General features: G+C 45.9%; 7 protein-coding genes across 7 annotated transcripts; 5 read left to right on the top strand and 2 right to left on the bottom strand.

Annotated features, from left to right (window-relative positions):
* Window positions 1-408: 408 nt before the first annotated feature.
* Window positions 409-4,102, bottom strand: N7520_010293 (uncharacterized protein; the record flags this gene model as incomplete). The annotated part of the gene is made up of 7 exons (XM_057144226.1): window positions 409-2,401; window positions 2,462-2,621; window positions 2,710-2,938; window positions 2,995-3,285; window positions 3,341-3,400; window positions 3,461-3,686; window positions 3,747-4,102. The coding sequence occupies 7 exons, from the start codon at window positions 4,100-4,102 to the stop codon at window positions 409-411; spliced, it is 3,315 nt and encodes a 1,104-aa protein (XP_056989980.1).
* A 2,826-nt stretch (window positions 4,103-6,928) lies between these two features.
* On the bottom strand, window positions 6,929-9,471 carry N7520_010292 (uncharacterized protein; the record flags this gene model as incomplete). Its single annotated transcript, XM_057144225.1, has 4 exons — window positions 6,929-6,984; window positions 7,086-9,028; window positions 9,340-9,347; window positions 9,403-9,471. 4 exons carry the CDS (start codon window positions 9,469-9,471, stop codon window positions 6,929-6,931), a joined length of 2,076 nt encoding a protein of 691 aa, XP_056989979.1.
* Window positions 9,472-9,845: 374 nt separating this feature from the next.
* N7520_010291 (uncharacterized protein) lies at window positions 9,846-10,853 on the top strand (the record flags this gene model as incomplete). The annotated part of the gene is made up of 2 exons (XM_057144224.1): window positions 9,846-10,109; window positions 10,176-10,853. The coding sequence occupies 2 exons, from the start codon at window positions 9,846-9,848 to the stop codon at window positions 10,851-10,853; spliced, it is 942 nt and encodes a 313-aa protein (XP_056989978.1).
* Window positions 10,854-13,565: 2,712 nt separating this feature from the next.
* On the top strand, window positions 13,566-14,119 carry N7520_010290 (uncharacterized protein; the record flags this gene model as incomplete). Its single annotated transcript, XM_057144223.1, has 4 exons — window positions 13,566-13,675; window positions 13,712-13,751; window positions 13,790-13,952; window positions 13,980-14,119. The coding sequence occupies 4 exons, from the start codon at window positions 13,566-13,568 to the stop codon at window positions 14,117-14,119; spliced, it is 453 nt and encodes a 150-aa protein (XP_056989977.1).
* A 2-nt stretch (window positions 14,120-14,121) lies between these two features.
* Window positions 14,122-14,431, top strand: N7520_010289 (uncharacterized protein; the record flags this gene model as incomplete). The annotated part of the gene is made up of 2 exons (XM_057144222.1): window positions 14,122-14,128; window positions 14,253-14,431. 2 exons carry the CDS (start codon window positions 14,122-14,124, stop codon window positions 14,429-14,431), a joined length of 186 nt encoding a protein of 61 aa, XP_056989976.1.
* A 152-nt stretch (window positions 14,432-14,583) lies between these two features.
* N7520_010288 (uncharacterized protein) lies at window positions 14,584-14,800 on the top strand (the record flags this gene model as incomplete). The annotated part of the gene is given in 2 exon segments (XM_057144221.1): window positions 14,584-14,600; window positions 14,614-14,800. The coding sequence occupies 2 exon segments, from the start codon at window positions 14,584-14,586 to the stop codon at window positions 14,798-14,800; spliced, it is 204 nt and encodes a 67-aa protein (XP_056989975.1).
* Window positions 14,801-14,933: 133 nt separating this feature from the next.
* N7520_010287 (uncharacterized protein) lies at window positions 14,934-15,124 on the top strand (the record flags this gene model as incomplete). The annotated part of the gene is given in 2 exon segments (XM_057144220.1): window positions 14,934-14,961; window positions 14,973-15,124. The coding sequence occupies 2 exon segments, from the start codon at window positions 14,934-14,936 to the stop codon at window positions 15,122-15,124; spliced, it is 180 nt and encodes a 59-aa protein (XP_056989974.1).
* Between the last annotated feature and the right edge of the window lie 5,985 nt (window positions 15,125-21,109).

Below are 21,109 nucleotides of genomic sequence, written 5' to 3'. Positions count from 1 at the left end.
TTTTTATACCATCAAAATCATGTTCCATGAAAATTTATCAATTTTGGTGAAACTCTTGGCAGCCAAAAGGTACATAAGACAAAAGTACTGAAAAGGCGAATACTCCGGAAGAAAACAACCATGTAACTTGCTGTATGAAAATTACTAGTGCCCCAAAAAACGGAATTGCCGCCCCACAACCCTCTCCGCGAGTAGAAGATGGCCTACTTTAAGGAAACACAACTCTAGTCGGAGTACTTGAGGACCGCCTCTCAAATTATGCGGGCGTAGTAGTGTGGGAAGTAAATCTATTGGCAACATGTTATCTCTATGTATATACCTGTGGATTAAATATAGGTCTAGGAAGATTATTGAGCCTCATCGCCTTTCCCGTATTGATCTAGATCGTCTAAAGAAGGTCGAGACTAGTTACTGTTCCAGAGTGATCAAGCCTAAATTTTTGTCTTGTGCTTCCAACGCCCGTTGATGCATCGCTTCCGCCTCTTCATATTTCCCTTGCCTGTCAAGCACACTGCCAAGGTTGTTGACACTGGTGAGCGTGTCAGGATGCTCGCGTCCAAGCACCTTCTCTCGTGTTTCCAACGCTCGTCGATGCATCGCTTCCGCCTCTTCATATTTCCCTTGCCTGTCAAGCACACTGCCAAGGTTGTTGACACTGGTGAGCGTGTCAGGATGCTCGCGTCCAAGCACCTTCTCACTGCCTTCTAGATCTCGTCGATGCATCGCTTCCGCCTCTTCATATTTCCCTTGCCTGTCAAGCACATTGCCAAGGTTACTGACACTGGTGAGCGTGGAGGGATGCTCGCGTCCAAGCACCTTCTCACTCCCTTTCAAGTCTCGTCGATGCATCGCTTCCGCCTCTTCATATTTCCCTTGGCTGTCAAGCACATTGCCAAGGTTACTGACACTGCTGAGCGTGGAGGGATGCTCGCGTCCAAGCACCTTCTCTCGTGTTTCCAACGCCCGTCGGTGCATCGCTTCCGCCTCTTCATATTTCCCTTGGCTGTCAAGCACTAAGCCAAGGTTGTTGACACTGGTGAGCGTGTCAGGATGCTCGCGTCCAAGCACCCTCTCTCGTGTTTCCAACGCCCGTCGATGCATCGCTTCCGCCTCTTCAAATTTCCCTTGGCTGTCAAGCGCTAACCCAATGTCATTGACACTGTGCAACGTCTTGGGATGCTCGTGTCCATATACTTTCTCGCGTGCTTCCAACGCCCGTCGATGCATCAGTTCTGCCTCTTCATAACCTCCTTGAAGATGTAGAAACCACCCACAATTATATGACAGGGTGGCCGCGTTCAATTGATCGTCATCGTCAACGCCATACATACATTTCAGCACGCTTTGCGCATGCACAAGAAGCGATCGACATTGTGTCCAGCTTTCATAGTTGCCATTTGGAAAAGCCCGTGCCATAATCCTTCGTGATTTGGCCTGCCAGCTGTGGAGCTGTCGGTGCGTCTCTAGCCACGCCCGGACTGATAATTGTACCAGGCGGTGCATCTCAAACAACCGTTCGTTTATTTCTACTCGGATCAGAGAATAGCTGAGCAGCGGTGCCAATGCATCGTGAAAGTCCAGTTCGTCTACATCAGAGTCGCGCACCAGGTCTTCGGGGATTCCCTGCCGATCGAACATGCTCATCAACGCTAAAAGATCGGTCGCCGCGGGCCGTTCATGACGGATCTGCTCAAATGATAGCTGCCACGTTGTGATCACCGCATACCGAATGCTAGGATCGCGCCGGAGATCCGTGGAATCCTCATTCTGAAGAAGCCGCGTCTGCTTCGACTCACCTTCATGGAAAAGTCGAAGGTATGCAGAGACGGTGGTAAGGGGGAACCGGTTGGCAATATAGGACCCCGCCTGAGTGATTGCCAAGGGAATGTACTCCAGTGCCTCGACCAGGGCCTTCTCGTCCTCGTCGGGCTCTCCAGAATCTCCAAATTGGGGTGCCGGAATCCTGACCCGTAACAGGGCGAGGGACTCTGCTTCATTCATTGGCTGAACGGTGATCACATGACTGTTATTCCCCACCAGATTTCGCGCCGCACGTCCATTTCGCGATGTGATCAGCATTGATCCATGCGCGGCCTGGGGCAGGAAGCTCACCAGTGGCCCTCGTTCATGAGATACATCACTACTGAAAAATTTTTTATCATCATCCGCATTATCTAACACCATGAGCCAGCGCCCATTGCCTGGATCACACAGCCATCGATACACGAGCTGCAGGATGTTGATCTTCGGATCGTCCCGTCCTGGAATCTCCGCAACTGCGGCAATCTCCTGGTAGCCCTGTTCCAAGCGCGCCGCATTGCTGGCGTGAATCCAAAATACCCACGTGTCCGGTGTAGATTCTCGCACGCGGTGGGCATACTCGATGGCTGTCTGGGTTTTTCTAGATGGCCATTTCTCAATATCAGATATGATTCAAATCTGGGGTTTCGGGATAGCTAACCCAACGCCGCCTAAGCCTACCAATGCCACCCGCTCATGACGCTGACCGATCGCCGTGTGACTTTCCTTGATGGCGCTGATGACAGCCTCGCGGCCCACAAACATCGGGTCCTTCTTAAAAGGGACCGTGGAGCACGGCTGGGGCTTCGGACGCGTCTGCGCTGGAACCGGTTCCTGTTAGTTGCATCAAGACCGGAGCAAGAGCTCGCAAGAGGACACTACAAAAAGACGCTGGAGCGAGTCACTTACCAAACCGAGCCGCCACCACCGAGGGCGCGTCCGTTGAGAACTGCCGCAGTTTCTCGAGCGCCGTGCGATACCCGGCCGCGTTGCGCGTGTCGAATTTAACCACCATCGAGTGATCGGCATGCAGCGGCACCTTGTCCTCTACATGGTCGGGGAGCTGGAGCAGGGCCGAGTCTGCGCCCACCGTCGTCATATAATCTCCGGTGCGTTTCCATCGCCCGCTTTCCGCGTCCTGTGGCGATCGTCAATACATGCCATAGCTTGTTTCAGACCAAGACCAACGCGTACCAATACTAGCCGCCTCGTTTGCTCCGTCTCGTAGAAGCTGACCACCTTACGGTCCCGGATGAGATTTTTGAAACCTGCCAGCTGGTGGACCAGAAGGTCCGATTTACTAGAGATCTGCTGCAGCAAATGCCCTCGCGGATGGCGTTCATCGCCGGCTAGCATCTGTTGGATATCGTCCATCACTAATCCTTTATGGGGGATGGCGAAGAGGATCATGCCGTACGTGGCTCGATGCAGCGACGTGATCGCCGGGTGGTCTCCCTCCATCGTTTGGATGGCCCTTACCAGACACTATAAGCGATGTCAGTGTATCATGTTGATACTTCAAATCGGATGGTGGTCCCACGTGAGCCAAGATGATGCCTCCAAAGCTGTGCGCGATGAAAATCAGAGGTCTCTGCTGGAGCTAATCGAAAATTTCAGCCCAAACTTGCTACCAATAGACAAGTCAGATCGCGTCTCCTACCTCCGTCGTGTTCCGGATCTTCTTGATCTCCTCCATCAGCTCTCGCCCGTAGTCGAGGATCGTATCGACGCCGTGGATCGACAGCTTGGAGTTGTACCCATAGATCATCGTACGGCACTGCGGAAGATCCTTCGACAGAAAGTCACGGAGCCACATTCGACCGAGGTTGCCTCTGCCCTGCCACGATCCGTACGCATGTCCGTCCAGTCCGGCAATGGCAATGATACTATCATGCGTCATCAGTTAGTGTCGATCTTCTAGATGTAGATGAAGGCACAGTCCTTACTCTGCAGCCACTGGCTCCTTCTCGTCTGGCGAGTAGAGCTGGGTGAACCCAAAGAAGTGGCAGTCAAAGTTGAGGTCATCGTCTCCCATCTCGACCTGCCAGTCTCCGAGTGGATCAACTCTCAGCTCATGAAGGAACTGAGGCACCCCGCCGCGAAAACGCACCAGCGCCACCCTCTGTGTCTCACTTTCATAGCATGAAGGGACAATAGAAACGTCAACCTTGATATGCGACTTTTCGTCATCAGTGGAGTTGTCGTTGATTGCCTCTTGCAACGTGGTTGTGAGATCCCCATCAGTCATTTCCCTCAACAGACCTGTCACCCGGAAGACATGCGACTTTTTCTGGCTAGCCATCGTGATTTGTCTTCGTTGGAGTGTTAACTTACATCAGACGAGGGTGGACTTTGCGTCCTTTGTTGATGGATGATCACCTCAGCCCTCCGGCGAGGCTGAATCCACTAACAGGTGCGGGGTATCAAGCACCTACGATGATTGCTACTATCAATCACTTTTAGTATCATTTCTCTAGGGAAAAAGTCGTTCGCAGCCATATTCTAATCAGCCTAGAATCTAAAGGTTATTTTTCTTTAAGAGCGGATTATAAAAACTGGCATGAAGTTCTACCCAATCCGCGTAATAAAGTTACTTGTCATCAAAGTTGCGGGTCGCGGGATCACATTATTCCGGCGGTGGAGAAGCTCCTCGTACGGGGACTTAACTTACTTATAATAAACTCCGTGCCAGTCTTGCCTTGGTATCACGTGACATAGATTGGATGTCGGAACAATGGATCATGTAATCAACTTTATTAGTCAGCGTACCACATGTTAAATTGCTGTGGTGGAGACTAGACCTGCCAATATGGGACCGGAAAAAAAATATTCTTGTCCAAGTCCCATTTGCCAAGATCCCATGGGATTTACTAAGCGCAATGGGACTCCTATGGGATTCCCATGGGATCCCATGGGAATCCCAGCTAGATCCCATATCCCGTATTTCCTGCATAATTGCCTAAAGAGGAAATGGATAAATTAATGTAAATTACGAAGGTAATTTTGGCTGTTTTATATTTGTTTTACTAGTTACAGTCAGGGATATCATAAAGATATATATCTACACCCAGGGACTACTTATATTTTCCTAGCCTTATGAATCTCTACTTTTTTTCCCTAAAATTAGCTAAAATAGTGATTTTTAATATATTTTCGATTAGAACTAGTCATTTTTATCTTATTTCTTCTAAAACTCGATATCAATATAAGAGATTTCCAGGAAATTATTAAAGAGATATATGTTAGCCTACTTATCACGTGATTAACTTCACTAAAAGTTAAACCCCTAAAATAGGGGTTCAACTTAATTAATCCAATTCAAAGGTAGAAGAGGGGGGAGAGGGTTATTAGTAGTAATTTTCCTCTGTATCTTAAATCCTCTATACATAGTCAATACAGCGGAAAATTTCAACAAAGTTATGCAGTCATGTGATTATTCCTAATCTGGCTAGATCGAGTCCCATGGGATCCCATGGGACCATGCTTCTTGTCCAAATCCCAGAAGCAGAATCCCATAGGACTTACGTAAGTGGGATTTCCCATGGCTTAGCGTGGGAGTCCTACGTGGACCCATAGGTCCATGTCCCATATTGGCAGGTCTAGTGGAGACTAGAGAATACCAGACAAGTACACAGACGTGACCCATACCATTGGTACATGCTGTTCGACCCTGATTACGTGTTCAGAGACTAGGCCTATGTCACTTGTGTATTTGATGTACCGTAGAGCATGCTTAGCAGCTTCCATGTGTTTTGCCGTTGGCTTCGCATTGAACTTGGATAGACGTGATAGGGTGAAAGCAAGGTCCGGACGAGTCGCCATCATAAGGTACATCAGACCTCCCACTATCGCTTGGTACTGCTTTCTGTCGTCGTAGTCGAGAATCTTGTCATTGTCTCGAGCTTCATGTAGATCGTTCTTGATGGAGAGGGGTGTCGTGATCCCGTGGCTGCTTGACATGTTGAAACGCTCCAATAGCTTGTCAATATGACGCTTCTGATGAATGCGAATTCGATGTGAATCTCGTTCGATCTGCATGCCCAGAATGAGGGACACTTTCCCAAGGTCTTTCATGTGATACAGTTTCATGAGATCCTGTTTGATCTGCGAGACAGGACCTTGTGGACCAGCAAGAAGGATGTCATCAACGTAAAGAAGTAAAATGCACTGGACGAGTGTTGAGACATAAATGTTGGGATCCTCGGTTGACCGACGGAATCCAAGAGTCATTAGCTTCTTGTGCATATCAGAGTACCATTCATAAGGGGATTGTTTCAAACCGTAGAGCGTCCGATTCAGACGCAGAACTTTTCCAGCTTCAAGTTCCATGCCTTCTGGTGGCTCCATATAGATTTCTTCTGACAAATGAGGGTTGAGAAAAGCAGTGACCACGTCTAACTGCTCTACCTCCCACTGAAACCAGGCAGCGAGGGCTAACAGGAGCCTCATGGACGTTAACCTTGCAACAGGTGCGTACGTCTCTTGATAATGTACTCCATATTCTTGCTCATAGCCTTTTGCAACCAGGCGAGCTTTAAAATGCATGTCCCCTTGCGCATTGTACTTTGTCTTGAACACCCATTTGCAGCCAATCGCAGTCTTATCCAAGGGCAAGGGGATAATTTCATATGTCTGATTCTTTTGGTGCGCGGAAAACTCATCGCGTATGGCACGAGACCAATTGACGGGATCCACCTGCATTGCAGTGTGATAATCCAGTGAATCGCCTGCCACGTCCACTCGGAGCCTGCCAGCTGGCTTCTTCACTGCGCTCGGCTCTGCGCCGCCCTTAGATAGATCCTCCCTACTCCGTTGAGCGGTAAGAGCAGTTGCGCGTGGAGGTATGATGGGGTCACATAAATGATAGTCTTGTGGTGGCTCAATCCCACAGATCTTGAAATTTAACAGTTCCGGTTCTTGCTTGATAACCTCAAGATGGAGGTCTCGGAAACTGGATTGTACAATATTGGCCATAGCATGTGGGCCTTCAACTTGCCAGGATGGATGGCATTGCAGGTTTTGGGATTCAATGGGGATTCCTGGAAACTGTTCTTCATCAAATATCACTTGACCAGTATTGAATGTTCGCTTTGCTTCAATGTCATATACCTTCCAGACCTTTGTTGTGTTATGGATATAGCCCATGAACAGGCATCTTCTTGTGCGTGACTGCCATGTTGAACGCTGTGCGGGTGGGACGAGAACATAGGCTAAACAGCCAAACGGTTTAAGGTGATTATACCTAGGAGTCAAGTTTGGGTAAAGGCCAATCAGCGGTACCTTACCATTAAATGCATGGGAGGGGGATAAATTGCGTATGTACGTGGCAGTCGCCACGGCTTCGCCCCAGAATTCTTCGCGATCTGGCAGGTTCGCTCCTGCAAGCATAGTCCTCGCCATCTCTTTGAGAGTCCGGATTGTTTTTTCGCTCACACCGTTCATATGTGGAGTATTGGGAGGGCTGAATTCATGTTGATTGCCTTCATTGATCATATAATCGTGCCAATACTGGTTGGCAAATTCTCCAGTGCCATTATCGGTGCGAATTCTGCGAACGACCGCGCCGAACTGAGTCTTGATCCATGTGTGGTAGGCACGAAAGGCTTCAATGGTTTCCGTCATGCTTTTACCCTTCAGAAAGTAGGTGTGGGTGTATCGCGTGAAGTCATCCACGAAAACGAGAAAGTATCGATAACCGCCTAGAGAAGTAGGCAGCAAACCGCTGAGGTCGGAGTGAATGAACTCAAATGGTTTTGTAGCTCTCTCTTGAGGGTTTCGGTTAAACACAGCATGCTGTTTTCCAGCCATGCACGAGGCACATCGAGAGAGTTGTTTTGGTAGTTGAATTCGGGTAATCTTTGACACGTCCTTCAAATTGAGATGTCCAAGCCGCTGGTGCCAGATTGTGATCGGATGATAATTGTTGAATTTGGCATTAAATGCGGACGCGGGCAGATTAAGTTGGTAGAGATTCGATCGGATTTGACTTGCAGTAGCGAGCGATCTACCGTCGCGTTGGATCCTGCATTGGCCACCAGCAAATATGACTTCTAGTCCCATATCGTCCAAGGAACGCACGGATATCAGATTTGTGCTAAGGTGAGGCACCCACCAGACTTCCTTCAGATCAATAGAAGCCAAGTTTGTCCGTATGTGAAGAGTGCCGCTTCCGAGTGCTTTTACATGCGATCCATCCCCAATGATGACTTGGCGAGGTTGGTGAAATCTTTTGAAGTGGGTGAGGTTTGATCTTGTATGAGTCATTGTATGGCTTGCTCCAGAATCGAGTATCCATTCGTTTGTGGATGATGCATCATGGCTTGCCATGTGAGCAAACCCGTCTTCCATATAGTTCGCATCGGATCGGGATGGTTGTTGAGTTGGATTTGTAGATGAGGTCGCAGCATCCTCTGCCGTGTAATTTGTGCCGCGAGGTATTCGAGATAGTCGTGCTTGGTTTTGCTTGTCTTCCTCTTCACGACGTTGAAGTTCCCAGCACTTTGACTTAGTGTGACCTCTTCGTCCACAGTGGTAGCAGTATACTGTCGGCCGAGGATTTTCGACTCTATGTTCTCGACGGTATGGTTCAGATGGTCTATATCGACTGCCTCTTCCTCGTCGTAATTGGAATGGTCTTCGGGGTCGGTTTTCAGTGATCAGTGCCATTCCAGATCCATTTGCGGCGCCGACCGGTAGTTGATTTTCAAAGTCGAGTAGTTGCTGTAAAGCAGTCTGGTAGTCGAGGTTGGGGATTCGTTGAATGTGAGAGACTGTGATTTCGAAGCGTTTGGGAAGTGTACTGAGCAATTTGGCGATTCTCTCTAGTTCGGAGAGCTCAGATCCGGTTCCGATCAGGCGTTGATTGTAGGTATCGAGACGAGCGGACCAAGTTTGAATGGTATCGTTTTCTTTGAAGGATTCACTCCCAAGTTGTTGCCGTACAGCCCAGATATTGTAGTTGTTTCGTCCTCCTAGTCGACGTTCCAATTCGAGCCACATGGCTCGCGGGTCTCGACGGACAGCTGCAACGATGCTGTGAAAGTCGCTGTGGATATGATTCCAGATCCATTGTATCGCCTTTTCTCGAGCTTGTCGGTAGTCTTTAGCGTTCTGGCTATAATTTGTGAGTTCGGCTGCTCGTGATGTGGAGGGGACTTCGGGCACAGGCTCGGTGCCTTCGACGATGCCTAGTGCTCCCAGGCCGGTGAGTTGGACTTCGGCGTCCAGTCTCCAAGAATGATAGTTTGTTCGAATGAGCTTTGGATGTCCTGATTCACTATCCATGATGAGCAAAATTGAGGGCTCATAACCTGTTGTTGCATGTGTATCTCAGTTGTATTGTTGTGGAGTTCTGTGGGTCACGACCCAATACTATAGATACAGGTCTAACCCTAATGCATGAGTAGTGCGTATCAGGGTGACAGGACAATACCATAAATACAGGTGCTCCAACACATCAGAAACTAAATATCTCGGTCTCTAATGACTAATGATCCCCATTACCAACCAAGCTCCAAAATTGGGAGTGTTCCCACTTACTTAGAAGTCTGGTGAAAACGCGCTTAGATGCGCATCATAGTATAATTTATTGTTGGACCATACAGATGGTGCCGGTTTGGCTATGCTCACATCTTTCGACATCGATATGTACACAACGTCTCCGTCCGTCATGCTCTCTTTAGTCTCTCTATTTAATTTAAGTAGAATATTCCTTCTTTCTAGTGTCTATACTGTAAATTCACAACCAATATTAAGTTCTTGCGACTTAATGTGGCAGAAATAGCGCAAGAAATAAGCGGTGTGTAGGGCCGGAGACTTCAGCGCCACTGTATCATTATGAAGTCTCTTCAGATCCGTTCAGATCCATGTAGATCCATTCGGATCCATTCCCTGGGTTGATTCCAAAACGATGACAAATTCATTAAAGACTCCGAACCGGCTTGGCATTGGGCCGATCGGCAGTTAAAGTAGACGACTGCTGCAGCAGAACCATGAATTATCTGCCTTATCTGTAATCAAACGCTAACCCAATATATTCTATTGAAATGCCGAACAACACCGTCGGAGTGTTTCCTGCATCGGGAGGAATTGGCGGAGGTACTGCAAAGCACCTCTTGTCGCGCTTGCCGCCGTCAAGCTTAGTCTTCATCGCTCGAAGCCCAGAAAAGCTCATATCTCTTCCTGTCAGAGAAGCATTCTTACGTCGTGCAGACTACGATGATGACAAGAGCCTTGAGCGCGCATTTGATGGATTGGATACGCTTTTTCTGATATCATATGCGTCGGTAGAGCATGAACACCGATCTGAGGTGAGATCTGCATCGGGTAAAGAAAGTGCTAAGGAGCAGGCTAACATCATATATTGACCTATCTAGCGTCAACGTCTTGCGATTGATATGGCGATCCGGAGCGGAGTGAAATATATCTTCTACGGCTCTTTGGGATACGGTGGCAATCCAGGTAACAATGAGTCCGTGGCCCATGTGATGCAGGCGCATCTGGATACTGAGAGGTACCTCGACGAATGTACCCGCCAGCACGCGGGCTTTACATACACTGTAATTCGGGAGGGTCTCTATTCCGAGTCTTACCCACTCTATACGGCTTTTTTTGATCCCAAGCACCCTGTGGATGAAATCAAAATTCCACACGATGGATCGGGCCCGGGAATTGCGTGGGTCAAGCGCGAGGAGCTTGGAGAGGGTACGGCGGAGCTTATGAAGAGATTTGTACAGGATCAAGCAGGGTTCCAGTACAGAAATCAGAAGGTTTTGCTATCGGGATCTAAGACCCTGACGCTGGGCGAGACTGTCGCCATCTTGGGAAAGATTGCCAAGCACCCTGTGCATATCCACCAGGTTTCTGTGGACGAGTTCGCCAAACAACCCCAGATGACATCGAATATGACCTACCATGGAGTTGATCATTCGAAGGTATGGGCGACTACATTTGAAGCATTCCGTCGTGGGGAGGGGGCTTTTGTTTCACCCCTGCTCGGAGAGCTATTGGGACGTGAGCCGGAAGATTTTGAGACAACAATTTCTCGGTCGTGAACGAACGCAGTAGTACAAGAAATTACTATATGGCATCTTGACATATTTCACCCCTCAACAGCTTGGAAATTCCATCTATGAAGATCCTCCGGTCCCTCGCAACAGGCGTCAGTTTCAGTTGCTTGATAGATACACTAACGCCACAGTATTTTTACTCTCCGAACTCTGTCGATCTGACATTATCATGACAATAGCACGAGAGTAATATGAGCCAAATAATTCGCAAGAATATTAAAGCCATTTAATGTGAAGTCTGTTTTTTATATCTTCCAAGTCATACTCTTCAAATTCAATATGAGGTTAATATATCCTTTAGTCTATCTACTTTGAATCTAGATGAAGATAAACGTCCTTATTCTAATATATGGTATTAATATTCTTCTTACCCCCTTACATAAATATAGGGGTATATCTCATATTATATAAGATCTTATCATTCCGAAAATTCTTTCCTATAGAAGTGATTAAACTATACTAGACCGTGAAAATCCACGTAATAAGCAACAGAAAGGAACTTGTCTGGAGTATGCTCATTGTTGATGGTCTCTGTGCCACACCTGGAGATATGTCGTTTTAATCAGCCAAAAAGGTTACTGGAGCATTTGTCTCGGCGGGTGATTTGGTATAGAACTTATCTGTAGTACAGCAAAAGCCCCACCCTGAGTAGCATGCATTTAAAGAGCAGGTATTAAGCTTAGTGAGGCTCCAGCTATTATATTGCCCAGATGGAGCCTTGGTACCAGGCTTCTTCCGACCACATACCGCATTATGGACCGCAGCTGTCTTAAAAGTGTTACCTTTGCTCAGGCATATGATTTGATCTGGCTTTAGATCGTTCGCACCATAGCCAGCCCATGCCCAATTGTTCATGTTGAAGGTATAGATATCATCCTGGGTAATAGAAAACCCAGATGCAATACCAGCAGAGTTGTCATTGGGCTAGACAGTGTAAGTGAAACAGGTGCCATCCGCTTGAGGCTTAGGGCTGTAATTAGGAAGAGTGCCCGCTGAGCAGCAAACATGCTCTTGAGCCTTTAAATTCGAGTAAAGATTAGCACCGGGGCTGTACTTGGTAAACTTAGTCCCCGATTTACCACAGCGGCTTGCCAATGAGGCATAGCCATCTCCCACTTTGACTTGTATAGTACTATATTTACCAGGGGGACGGTGAGATTCTCGATAGATGAAAAGACGTCTGCCCGCTTGCTAACGCGAGAGGATACTAAAGTGCTGATTTTTGAATTTATCGAGTATTGACCGTCTGCACTAAGAAAATTGCCTTTAGACCACGTCTTAAAGGCGTGTCGATAATATCAAGCTCATTTAATGAATCTACGGTATAGATCCTAATAATCGTGTCTTACTTTAAGTTCGACTCGCATGATTGGATTGTCTGAGATCCGTTCTTAATGATGTTGGTAAAGCTGTCCAGGTATGGGCCTACGCTGCTTGAATAGCCATTCGCTCCGGCATACTGCGCAGTAACGATTTCTTCGACCTTTGATAGATCAATAGTGGGGCTACACGAGGCAGCATTGGTCCTGTAGGATGCTAGATTTTCAAAAGCAGCAGTGTCGTTATTGGGAGCCTTGATTAGCACCAGTAGGGCCCACTTGAACGGTCACATCTGACGTTTATTAAGATGCTCTATAAGAATCCGATACTACTAACGACTATGTCACAGCACCCGAATAGGTGACGTTGATATTGGTCCATTTTACTTCTTTGATATTCGAGCTTGGGGATTGCTCGTTGAAAGACTCGAGGACAATATAGGAGCGTATAACAAAATCGGAAGTTAAATCGGATTGGCTGGTTATAGATGCTCAAATCACTCTGGCGAACAATCAAGGTCTAATTGCTCGGGTTTTAGCCGACAACTGAGCAGAATTCTGGGCAACCCGGTGTAGGTAAGATATTCAAGCTTGCTGAATTATTGGCGGAGGCATAGGTAATAGAAGAAAAGGAGCGAAAAATAAAGGAAAGAAAAGGAATGAAAGCCCTAAGGTCAGTATTCTCGTGAAAGAATGAAGGCGAATATTACCCTAGGCGATAACTGGGAATGAACGTGAACTTGAGAAAAATTCAAAAGTGCTGAGGGGTGCCTATCACTATGTGACCAGTAGGCTTGGAATTATTAGATTAAACTTGGAAAAGAGCAATTCCGACGAGGACCGACGGATTTGGAACGATATGCCGTGATATTCCGAGGGTCTCGGTGGATCAAACAACATAAAGCTAATGAAATCAAATTACCACTCATCAGCCCATACAGCTTCTGAGGACTAAAGGATCCGATAAGGATTAGCGTGACTCGCTAAAAGAAGCCCCCTATGTAGTAACGCCACAATGTAGTACGAAGCTGAACACTATACGGAGTAAAGGTCGGCAAATCACATACTGTACAGCCAACCCACTCAGGCACCAGTATGTAAGTTTACGGTATAGCGTATGCGGCGCATGCGGCACATGCGTCACTGGGGGCCGGAAATGAATCTGATTTACGAGACAAATAACACGGAGAAAAACACCAGAAATTTGAGGCATGTCAGTCTATAAAGCGCGTCATGTACTGATTTTACTGTCGGCCTTGCATGTATATCCCTGCTGGACACAGCACGTTCCGCCTTATTAAGAATCTGCTTCTCCCCCTCTTTCTTTCAACCCACTTCCCATATTTATCAGCCATAAGCCCCTGCAGTGTTTATCTTTATGGCATCTACCCAGGATACATGGAGAAGCTCTGGTATTCCTCCACGGACCCAAAACTTCACACGGACAAGAAATAACCCGCTGAATACGACCTTAATCAATGTATCGCGGTAATAAAGGGGGAAAAAGTCCCGTCCGATATAAAGTCAATCTGGCATCGTAGAGCAGTCATTCGCGGGATCCAAGGTTCACTCTAATTTGCCACACGCCCGGTAATCATTGAGCTATGCTCTGGCGAAGATAGCCAGGCTCACCAGTTTGCTCGCGCCCGTAATGCTCGCCTGATAATGAGTAACACCATCCCTGATATGCAAAATCCTGCTACCAAGCTATACTGCATTTGGTATCCAGAACCTGCATCGGAAGAAACCTACCGCGAGCTTGCCCGTCGATATTCATCAATGCGCTATTAAGTCGGCCGCGTATGTGCTGCTGCTTCGTTTACGAATCTTTACAAAGATTTGGATCTTCTGCCAGACGTATCTATTGCTGAAGAAGCCTGCAACGCTGCTGAAGACGCCGAAATCTACAGAATTATTATGTTGGCCCCTTAAAGATGGGGTGTTATGGATGATTTTACTCGTTCTGTGAATTTTGAAAGCCTATAGGCACCCGCATTTCTAAATGGTGATATGAAGCCCTGACGGGCTTTGGACCGGCGTGTTCTTCCTCCTTAGAACTTTCTAGATACAACTGTAGATGATATTGATATTGAAGAAGATAGATTTATCGGGCTGAAAGAAAGAACTAGCAAAGTAGATCGCGATGCGATACTCGGCCTAGGAGCAAAAATCGGCCTAGGAGACTCTGAGCATTTATGGATGCCACTTCCGCCTGATTCTCTAGTTTTGATTAATGCCTTCTAACGCAAATGGCTGTATGGGAGGATAATATCGATACGACTGATGTACCCACGGAGGCTCAGAACAGAAACTGAATATAATTGTATTCTTCGTGGAATTTATCACCATACAAGTTTTGCCCGATGGTGGGCCTATCAGTTGGAAATCTACCCTGAATGAATTATTCTCCTAGGTAATTTTTTCAGCAAAGGCAATGAGCGCGAGTGTCGCGAGATTCGCACTGCGATATATGCTCGCAAAATCATGAACAATGATATCTCTGACCTTGACGATGACTCTGGCTGCCTCCGTTGGCTTATCTGGTGGCCGGTCAGGCCCTATGAGAATATTTTACGAGAGCTGGCTAGCAAGTGTCCGTCCATGAGACACTAAGTTGCGATCACCGCCACGCTTTGTGACTACAAATCGCTTTTCAGGTCGTTGAATCCCCCCCCCCCACGCGAGTCCTTCTTCGAGGCTGCCAAATAGAGCAGGAACCCGCTCTACCTCAGATATCTAGAGGAATATGTCAGGGAGCGTTCTATTAAAATCAGGTAATTTTAAGAGTTCGGCAGCGGAATCCATAACGATAGTGCGGGTATTGGCTACTTGAATATGGAAGATGATGATTCGGATAACGAACTTTGGCTGGTGCTCTCACGTCCTCTAAATTCTATGAAATCTTTCGAAATAAAAGACTTGGAGGATGAAACCTAGTTATACTGAAGGAAACAATTCTCTCAAACTTCTATTTTATTTTAAATATTGCCGGCCTATCTTAGCTCTTTGAATTACATCTTCCCGGCGAAATATCCCTTGGAAAGTCTCTGACCATAGACACTTGGCCGCTTCATCTTTCTTATATATCAAAGCTGTCAGTACATTCCCTTTGGTTCGTATTTGAACGTATCTCCTTATACCTCCCGGCGTAAGGTCCAACCAATACAAGTATATTTGCAGCCAACTTATGCTGTCTATTTACCCCCTTTCATAGATCATCCAGTCAGTATTCGTTCAGGATCCTGATGCTAGGAGTGAAATAGGCGTATTATGTAACCTTATATAACGGAGGTTTCCTATAGACCTGTAAAGATCGATAAAGTAGCCCGTTTCTAATTCTATATCATTTATAAGACTATTAGGTTTGGTTTAGACTATAAGACTATATTATTGTCCTTAAGTTTAGTGATATCTAATTACCTAGTATAAAATCCTCAGCTTCCTTATCTTAGATAGATACTTACATACATTACTACAGGGATATAAAGGTTTAGTGTCTTCTATAGTATAAGATACTTTCAAAGTATAGGGTCAGATGACCCCCTCCGTTTGCCAGCGCGTGCATGTCTTAGCTAAATATCTCTCTCTCTCTCCCTCTCTTTCTCCTCCATCCCTCTCAGAATATATATTTTTTTCGTCCCTTTCTTTTGTTTCCACGCTACCATGTAGCCCTTCCTTCCCCTCGGCGGCAGACCAGCTGCCAATAATTACTATTAAGCCCACTTAGCCTTAGAAAAAGAGATAGACGACGAGGAAGAGTATATCTAAATAAGGATATAAAGCCTTATTATGCAGAATAAGGCTTAGAAAGAGCTTCTTGTTACGGACCCACTTTGAGCACCCCTCACAAAAGAAGATGAGGGCCAACCAAGACCCCAGGAACAAGTGACATGTGTCGGCTCACGTAAACGGACGTATTTTATCGACCAATAGGGTCCGTACTCGATCGTGTAATTGTCTGAATTATTACCCGCCCTCGAACCATGTTTCTTATGTGCGAATCCTGACTAAGGCTAGCATGATAAAGCAGATTACCTAATTTTATGATTCTCCATAACGTGAAGTCCGGTTGCGCGGGCGACCTGGTTGAGCGAGCGACCCCACTAAAAATCCACTTCAATATTACTTCATCTTCTTTAACCATAACAAGAATGCCCCCTGAGCGCTCCGATAAGAAAAAAAAGCTAATAGAGCAGGAGGGTCGTCTTTTATTAGCTATAAAAGCTATAAAAGATGGTAAATATCCCTCTGCTGCGGCTGCTGCACGATCCTTTGATATCCCTGTCTCAACTTTGAAGGCACGGATTAATGGGCGTGAATCTGCTACTGAAAAGCGACACAATCGCTTTATTTTCACCGAAATTGAGGAAGGATCGATTGAAAAATGGCTACTGGATATGGATTCTAGAGGGGCAGCTCTTACTTTGCCTATGTTGCGAGATATGGCTAATCTGCTACTTTATGCCCGAAAAACTACGCCCTCTACTGTGGGTAATCATTGGCCTGCTGAATTTATCAAACGACGCCCAAATCTCTCTACTCGATTCTCTCGCAAATACGACTATCAGAGAGCCCTTTCAGAAGACCCTAGAATCATTAAACCATGGTTTGATTTGGTGCAAAAAACAATTGAAAAGTGGGGTATTGTCTCGGACGATATCTTTAACTTTGATGAGAGTGGTTTTGCTATGGGTATCGGCGCAACACAAAAGATTATCACTTCTGCAGAATACCACGGGAAAAGAGCTCTTTTACAAGCCGGAAATCGCGAGTGGGTAACCATAATCGAGTGTATTCGAGCTTCTGGAAGTATTATGCCTCCACTCTTCATTTTCAAGGGAAAAAAGTTTCCAGAGCATCTACGCCCTTATCTTCTTTCAAATCAAGAAGGAGCACGTCTCACTATGAGTGAAAATGGCTGGACTACTAATACAATTGGTTTATGGTGGTTGAAACATCTTTTTGTCCCAAATATTGGGCCAAGAGTGGGGAAATATTGCCTACTGGTCCTCGATGGTCATGGGAGTCATTTGACCCCCGAATTTGACCAACTTTGTGAAGAAAACCAAATTATCGCAATCTGTATGCCTCCTCATGCTTCCCACCTTTTACAACCTTTGGATGTGGGCTGTTTTTCGGTTTTGAAGAGGCTTTATGGAGGAGCGGTTTCAACCTTGATGCGGAATGGAGTGAACTCTATTGATAAGGAAGATTTTCTTGAACTTATCGCTGATGCGAGAATTGGTGCTTTTAAGACTTCTACTATACAAAATAGCTTTTCAGCTACTGGATTAGCACCATTTGATGCTAATAAAGTCTTGGAAAAGCTAAATGTGCGCCTAGATTCCCTTCCTCCTCTCGATATTGTCTCACAGCGACCACTCTCTTCCGGCAGTGATAGTGATCTAAATACTCTCTGGACTCTCTCAAAATTCATAAAATCACAATCTCGGATCAAAAAAGGTCTAGAATCTTCTTCTTCAATCCTCTCTTCACCAACAAAAAGAGAGCTTCAGAAGACCTATGATATAACTATCAAAGTGGTCCACCACCATATTTTTCTCCAGAATCGCTGTACCCATTTAGAGGCTACCAATAAGAAACAGACAAAAAAACGAGAGACCATACATAAGTTTACTGCCCAAAAAGGTATCTTTAGGGATCTAGAGAATAGTAAAGATAATGTGGTTTATGAGGATAAAGATAATAGTAAAGATATATATTTGCCAGAGATATCTACAAGAGCGGTTATTGAGCCTACTTTACCTTCTATGCCTTCGGTTCGGCGGTATGTGATATGTTCTGGCTGTGGGATAAAAGGTCATACATATCCTGGATGCCCTTCACGTGTTTAGTAGCAAGATTTTGAGTTACTTGATGGTTTTAGTGGTAGTTCAAAATTAATGATTTTTCGAAGTTTGGTGGGGTCGCTCGCTTAACCGGGTCGCCCGCGTAACCGGACTTCACGTTAGCGACAACACGGCAGGGTCACGTGAGCAGCCACGATACTCACGAGGAAAGGAGCCGGAAGACGACTCAGAACAGGCTCACCGCCCGCACTATTTATGGTCTCCTACTTGCCGTCACAACATATACTCGTTATTAAGATATGACGGTGATAAACAGGCCAGGAACGGCCGCCGACTCACGATGCTCAATTCTACGACAAGGGAATATGGTCTACTCAGCACCACCACGTGACACATCTGGTATACGGGAAGGTATACAGGAGGGAACCTCAGAAGGAACCATTTGGTATACCCAACGGGCTACCACGGAATATGAAGGATTAGATATATAAGGACAGTCATTACCATATATGTATTTAGTCTTCACGATCAATCATTCATTGTTACTTTATAATCTCACGTTGCTACTCGGAACCTACTAGTTCATCCACCTATTAGTTTCGTATAAGATAAACCCCAATCAGGAGAGGTATCCTTAGTCTCTGGAAAACCTGTTACAGATCCTAAGTATAGCTTAACTGAGCGAACCTACCTGGCGCATCCTATTAAGTCTATCCTATAGACCTGAGTCCGTATAAGGCCTAACGTTAACTAGCGACGGTACGGTTGCGAGATTGAGACTCCAGGATCGAGCATCACCTTGGTAAGCAGTCCCATAACGAATGATACTCACTGTGACCAGTTAGCGTTGCGTAACACTTCTATTCTACAAAAGCGTATTTAAAGTAGATTAAGCGTATTCTAAGTGATATTACAAAAATTATAGCCCTAGAGAGTAGAGATAACAAGGAGAGTCGATTCAATTAATTAGAAGTAGTATTCATCTATATAGATCTTTACTGTTCTTGATTAATTGTCTAACCAAAATAAATAAAGCAGGGGGTTAATAGCGTACGCATGACTTTTGAAGTCGAACACTATATAATCTTTTGCTTTTGGCGGAATATAGTTTCTCTCTATGATACTAGCTAAGCGGTATAATACATAAGGCTGGTATCATTGTTCACGGGCATTGCTTGTGCGATGGCGAGTCCAGAAATCCCGAATTTCGTAAGCGGCATGATATTAATAAATTATCATTCAAGATAATCTTCGACTAAAATGTACATTGTATTGAGGGAGCTTCCTAAATTTGCCGATTTACTATCTGCAAGCGTCCTGTAGAAGTACAATAAGAGAGGCGTGAGAAAGCATGTCAATGACAGACACATACAAGGGCGAAATAGACGCAGGCCGTACCTGCTTACAGGGCAGCTTAAGTGAAGCATGAAAAGGACCCAATGATCACTTCATAGAGGTCGGAAAGGCTCGAGGTCTCGTAGATCATTGCCAATCATAAATGGCGGTGAATGTTCGGCGGTAATTGACCCGAAATGCGGAGAAGGTATCTTGAACCCCCCCGTGGATCATTGCTCTGGATCAACACTGATGGGAAAACTTGAATACATATTTTTTGCACCTCTCGGAAATCTAGCCATAGCACCGCTTGGTCCCGTCTTCACCTCAGCAGGAGGCGTTGAAAAATCAACCGGTATTTGACTGATTTTAATTTCGTCTTCAGCTATAAAGTACGTTAATCACCCAGAAAACTTTCCATGCATTGCAAAAGACTTACTTTGAATCAAACAGCGAGCTCGAATTTATATTAATCTGTGCAATGACTTTGCTATGGCCTTGTCCAGCTGCAACCCTCTCAGTCCCTCCTAGATCGCAGCGGACCGAGGCTTTGCTTGATCCAATCGTAATTGGTGAATCCTATCCACGATTTAGTTGGCAGTTGATCTCGTCTGTCAATAGAGCTACACAAGTCGCTTATCAAGTTCGAGTGAATAACGCTTTTGGCAACGACCAGAAGATTTGATGGGATAGCAGCAATGTTATTTCGAAAACCCGGAAGCTTTGTACGGCGACAAAGCTCTTGAATCACGAGCACAGGCGTCTTGGCAAGTTCGTGCTTGGGACAAGAATGGCAGTTTAACGGCATGGAGTGAGCCCGCCAAATTTTAACATTCAAGTTAAATTATGATTTAACTCATACGAAACTGGTCTTCCAAGTCCACAAGACTGGATAGGATACTGGATCAGAAATCCTGTCTTTGAATTAGGAACGACTTCCTTACCAATTTTCGCCAGAAAATTTGAAGTGTCCTGTGACGTCTCTAACGAACGTCTCTACTTGGCTGGTCTGGACCTTCATTAGGCAACTCTCAATGGCCAATCAGTAAAGCAAGGTGTATTGGCTCCGGGTTACCCGAACCTCAAGAAAACGAAGTACCATTCTATCTTCAATATTACCAGTACTGTTTCAAGGGGTTATAATCTGCTAGGAGTTGAGCTGAATAGGGGCTACTACGATGCTCAAACCGCTCTTCGTGGTAGATACATGAAGTTCACCACTTCGGCTAAGTCACTTATGCTTTTATCGCAATTGGAAGACACCTGTAAAAATGGCAAATCTACCAAAATCTGGTCTGACTCTAGCTCGCTGTCTAACATTCATGGCCCCCTATTTGAATCATCTTGCCATGGCGGAGAGAAGTACGATGCCCGATTGAAGATACCGGGATTGCCAACTGCAATCTACAATAGCAGTTCGTGGCAGTTAGTTGCCAGAGCCTCTCCACCTCCTGGAAATTTGCTTCCTCAACCATATGCAGATTTGGAGATTGTGGAGATTATTCCCTGCATATCTGTAATCCACCAAGTCAGTGAAAAAGGGTGGACCTTTGGCTTCGGTGTCAACTTTGCTGGATGGTTCGAACTACAAATCAGTGAGCCAGCCGATACCAGAGTGGTGATGTGGCCAGCTGAGATACTGGACGACGTCGGGTGGGCGGATCAATCCACCACCGGGTCACCCATTTTTGACGCATTCACATCCGCCGGAAGAACACATTCATATTCTCCAAAATTCATGCAGCATGGAATGCGATATTTTTCGGGGTGTCTCACT

This window comes from Penicillium odoratum (genome assembly GCF_028828045.1).
Source record: "Penicillium odoratum strain IBT 22623 chromosome Unknown utg000008l_segment0_segment0, whole genome shotgun sequence".
NCBI classification, from domain to species: Eukaryota; Fungi; Ascomycota; class Eurotiomycetes; order Eurotiales; family Aspergillaceae; genus Penicillium; species Penicillium odoratum.
Note: the sequence above shows the minus strand (reverse complement) of the source record. Positions and strands in the feature narration are given on the sequence as shown.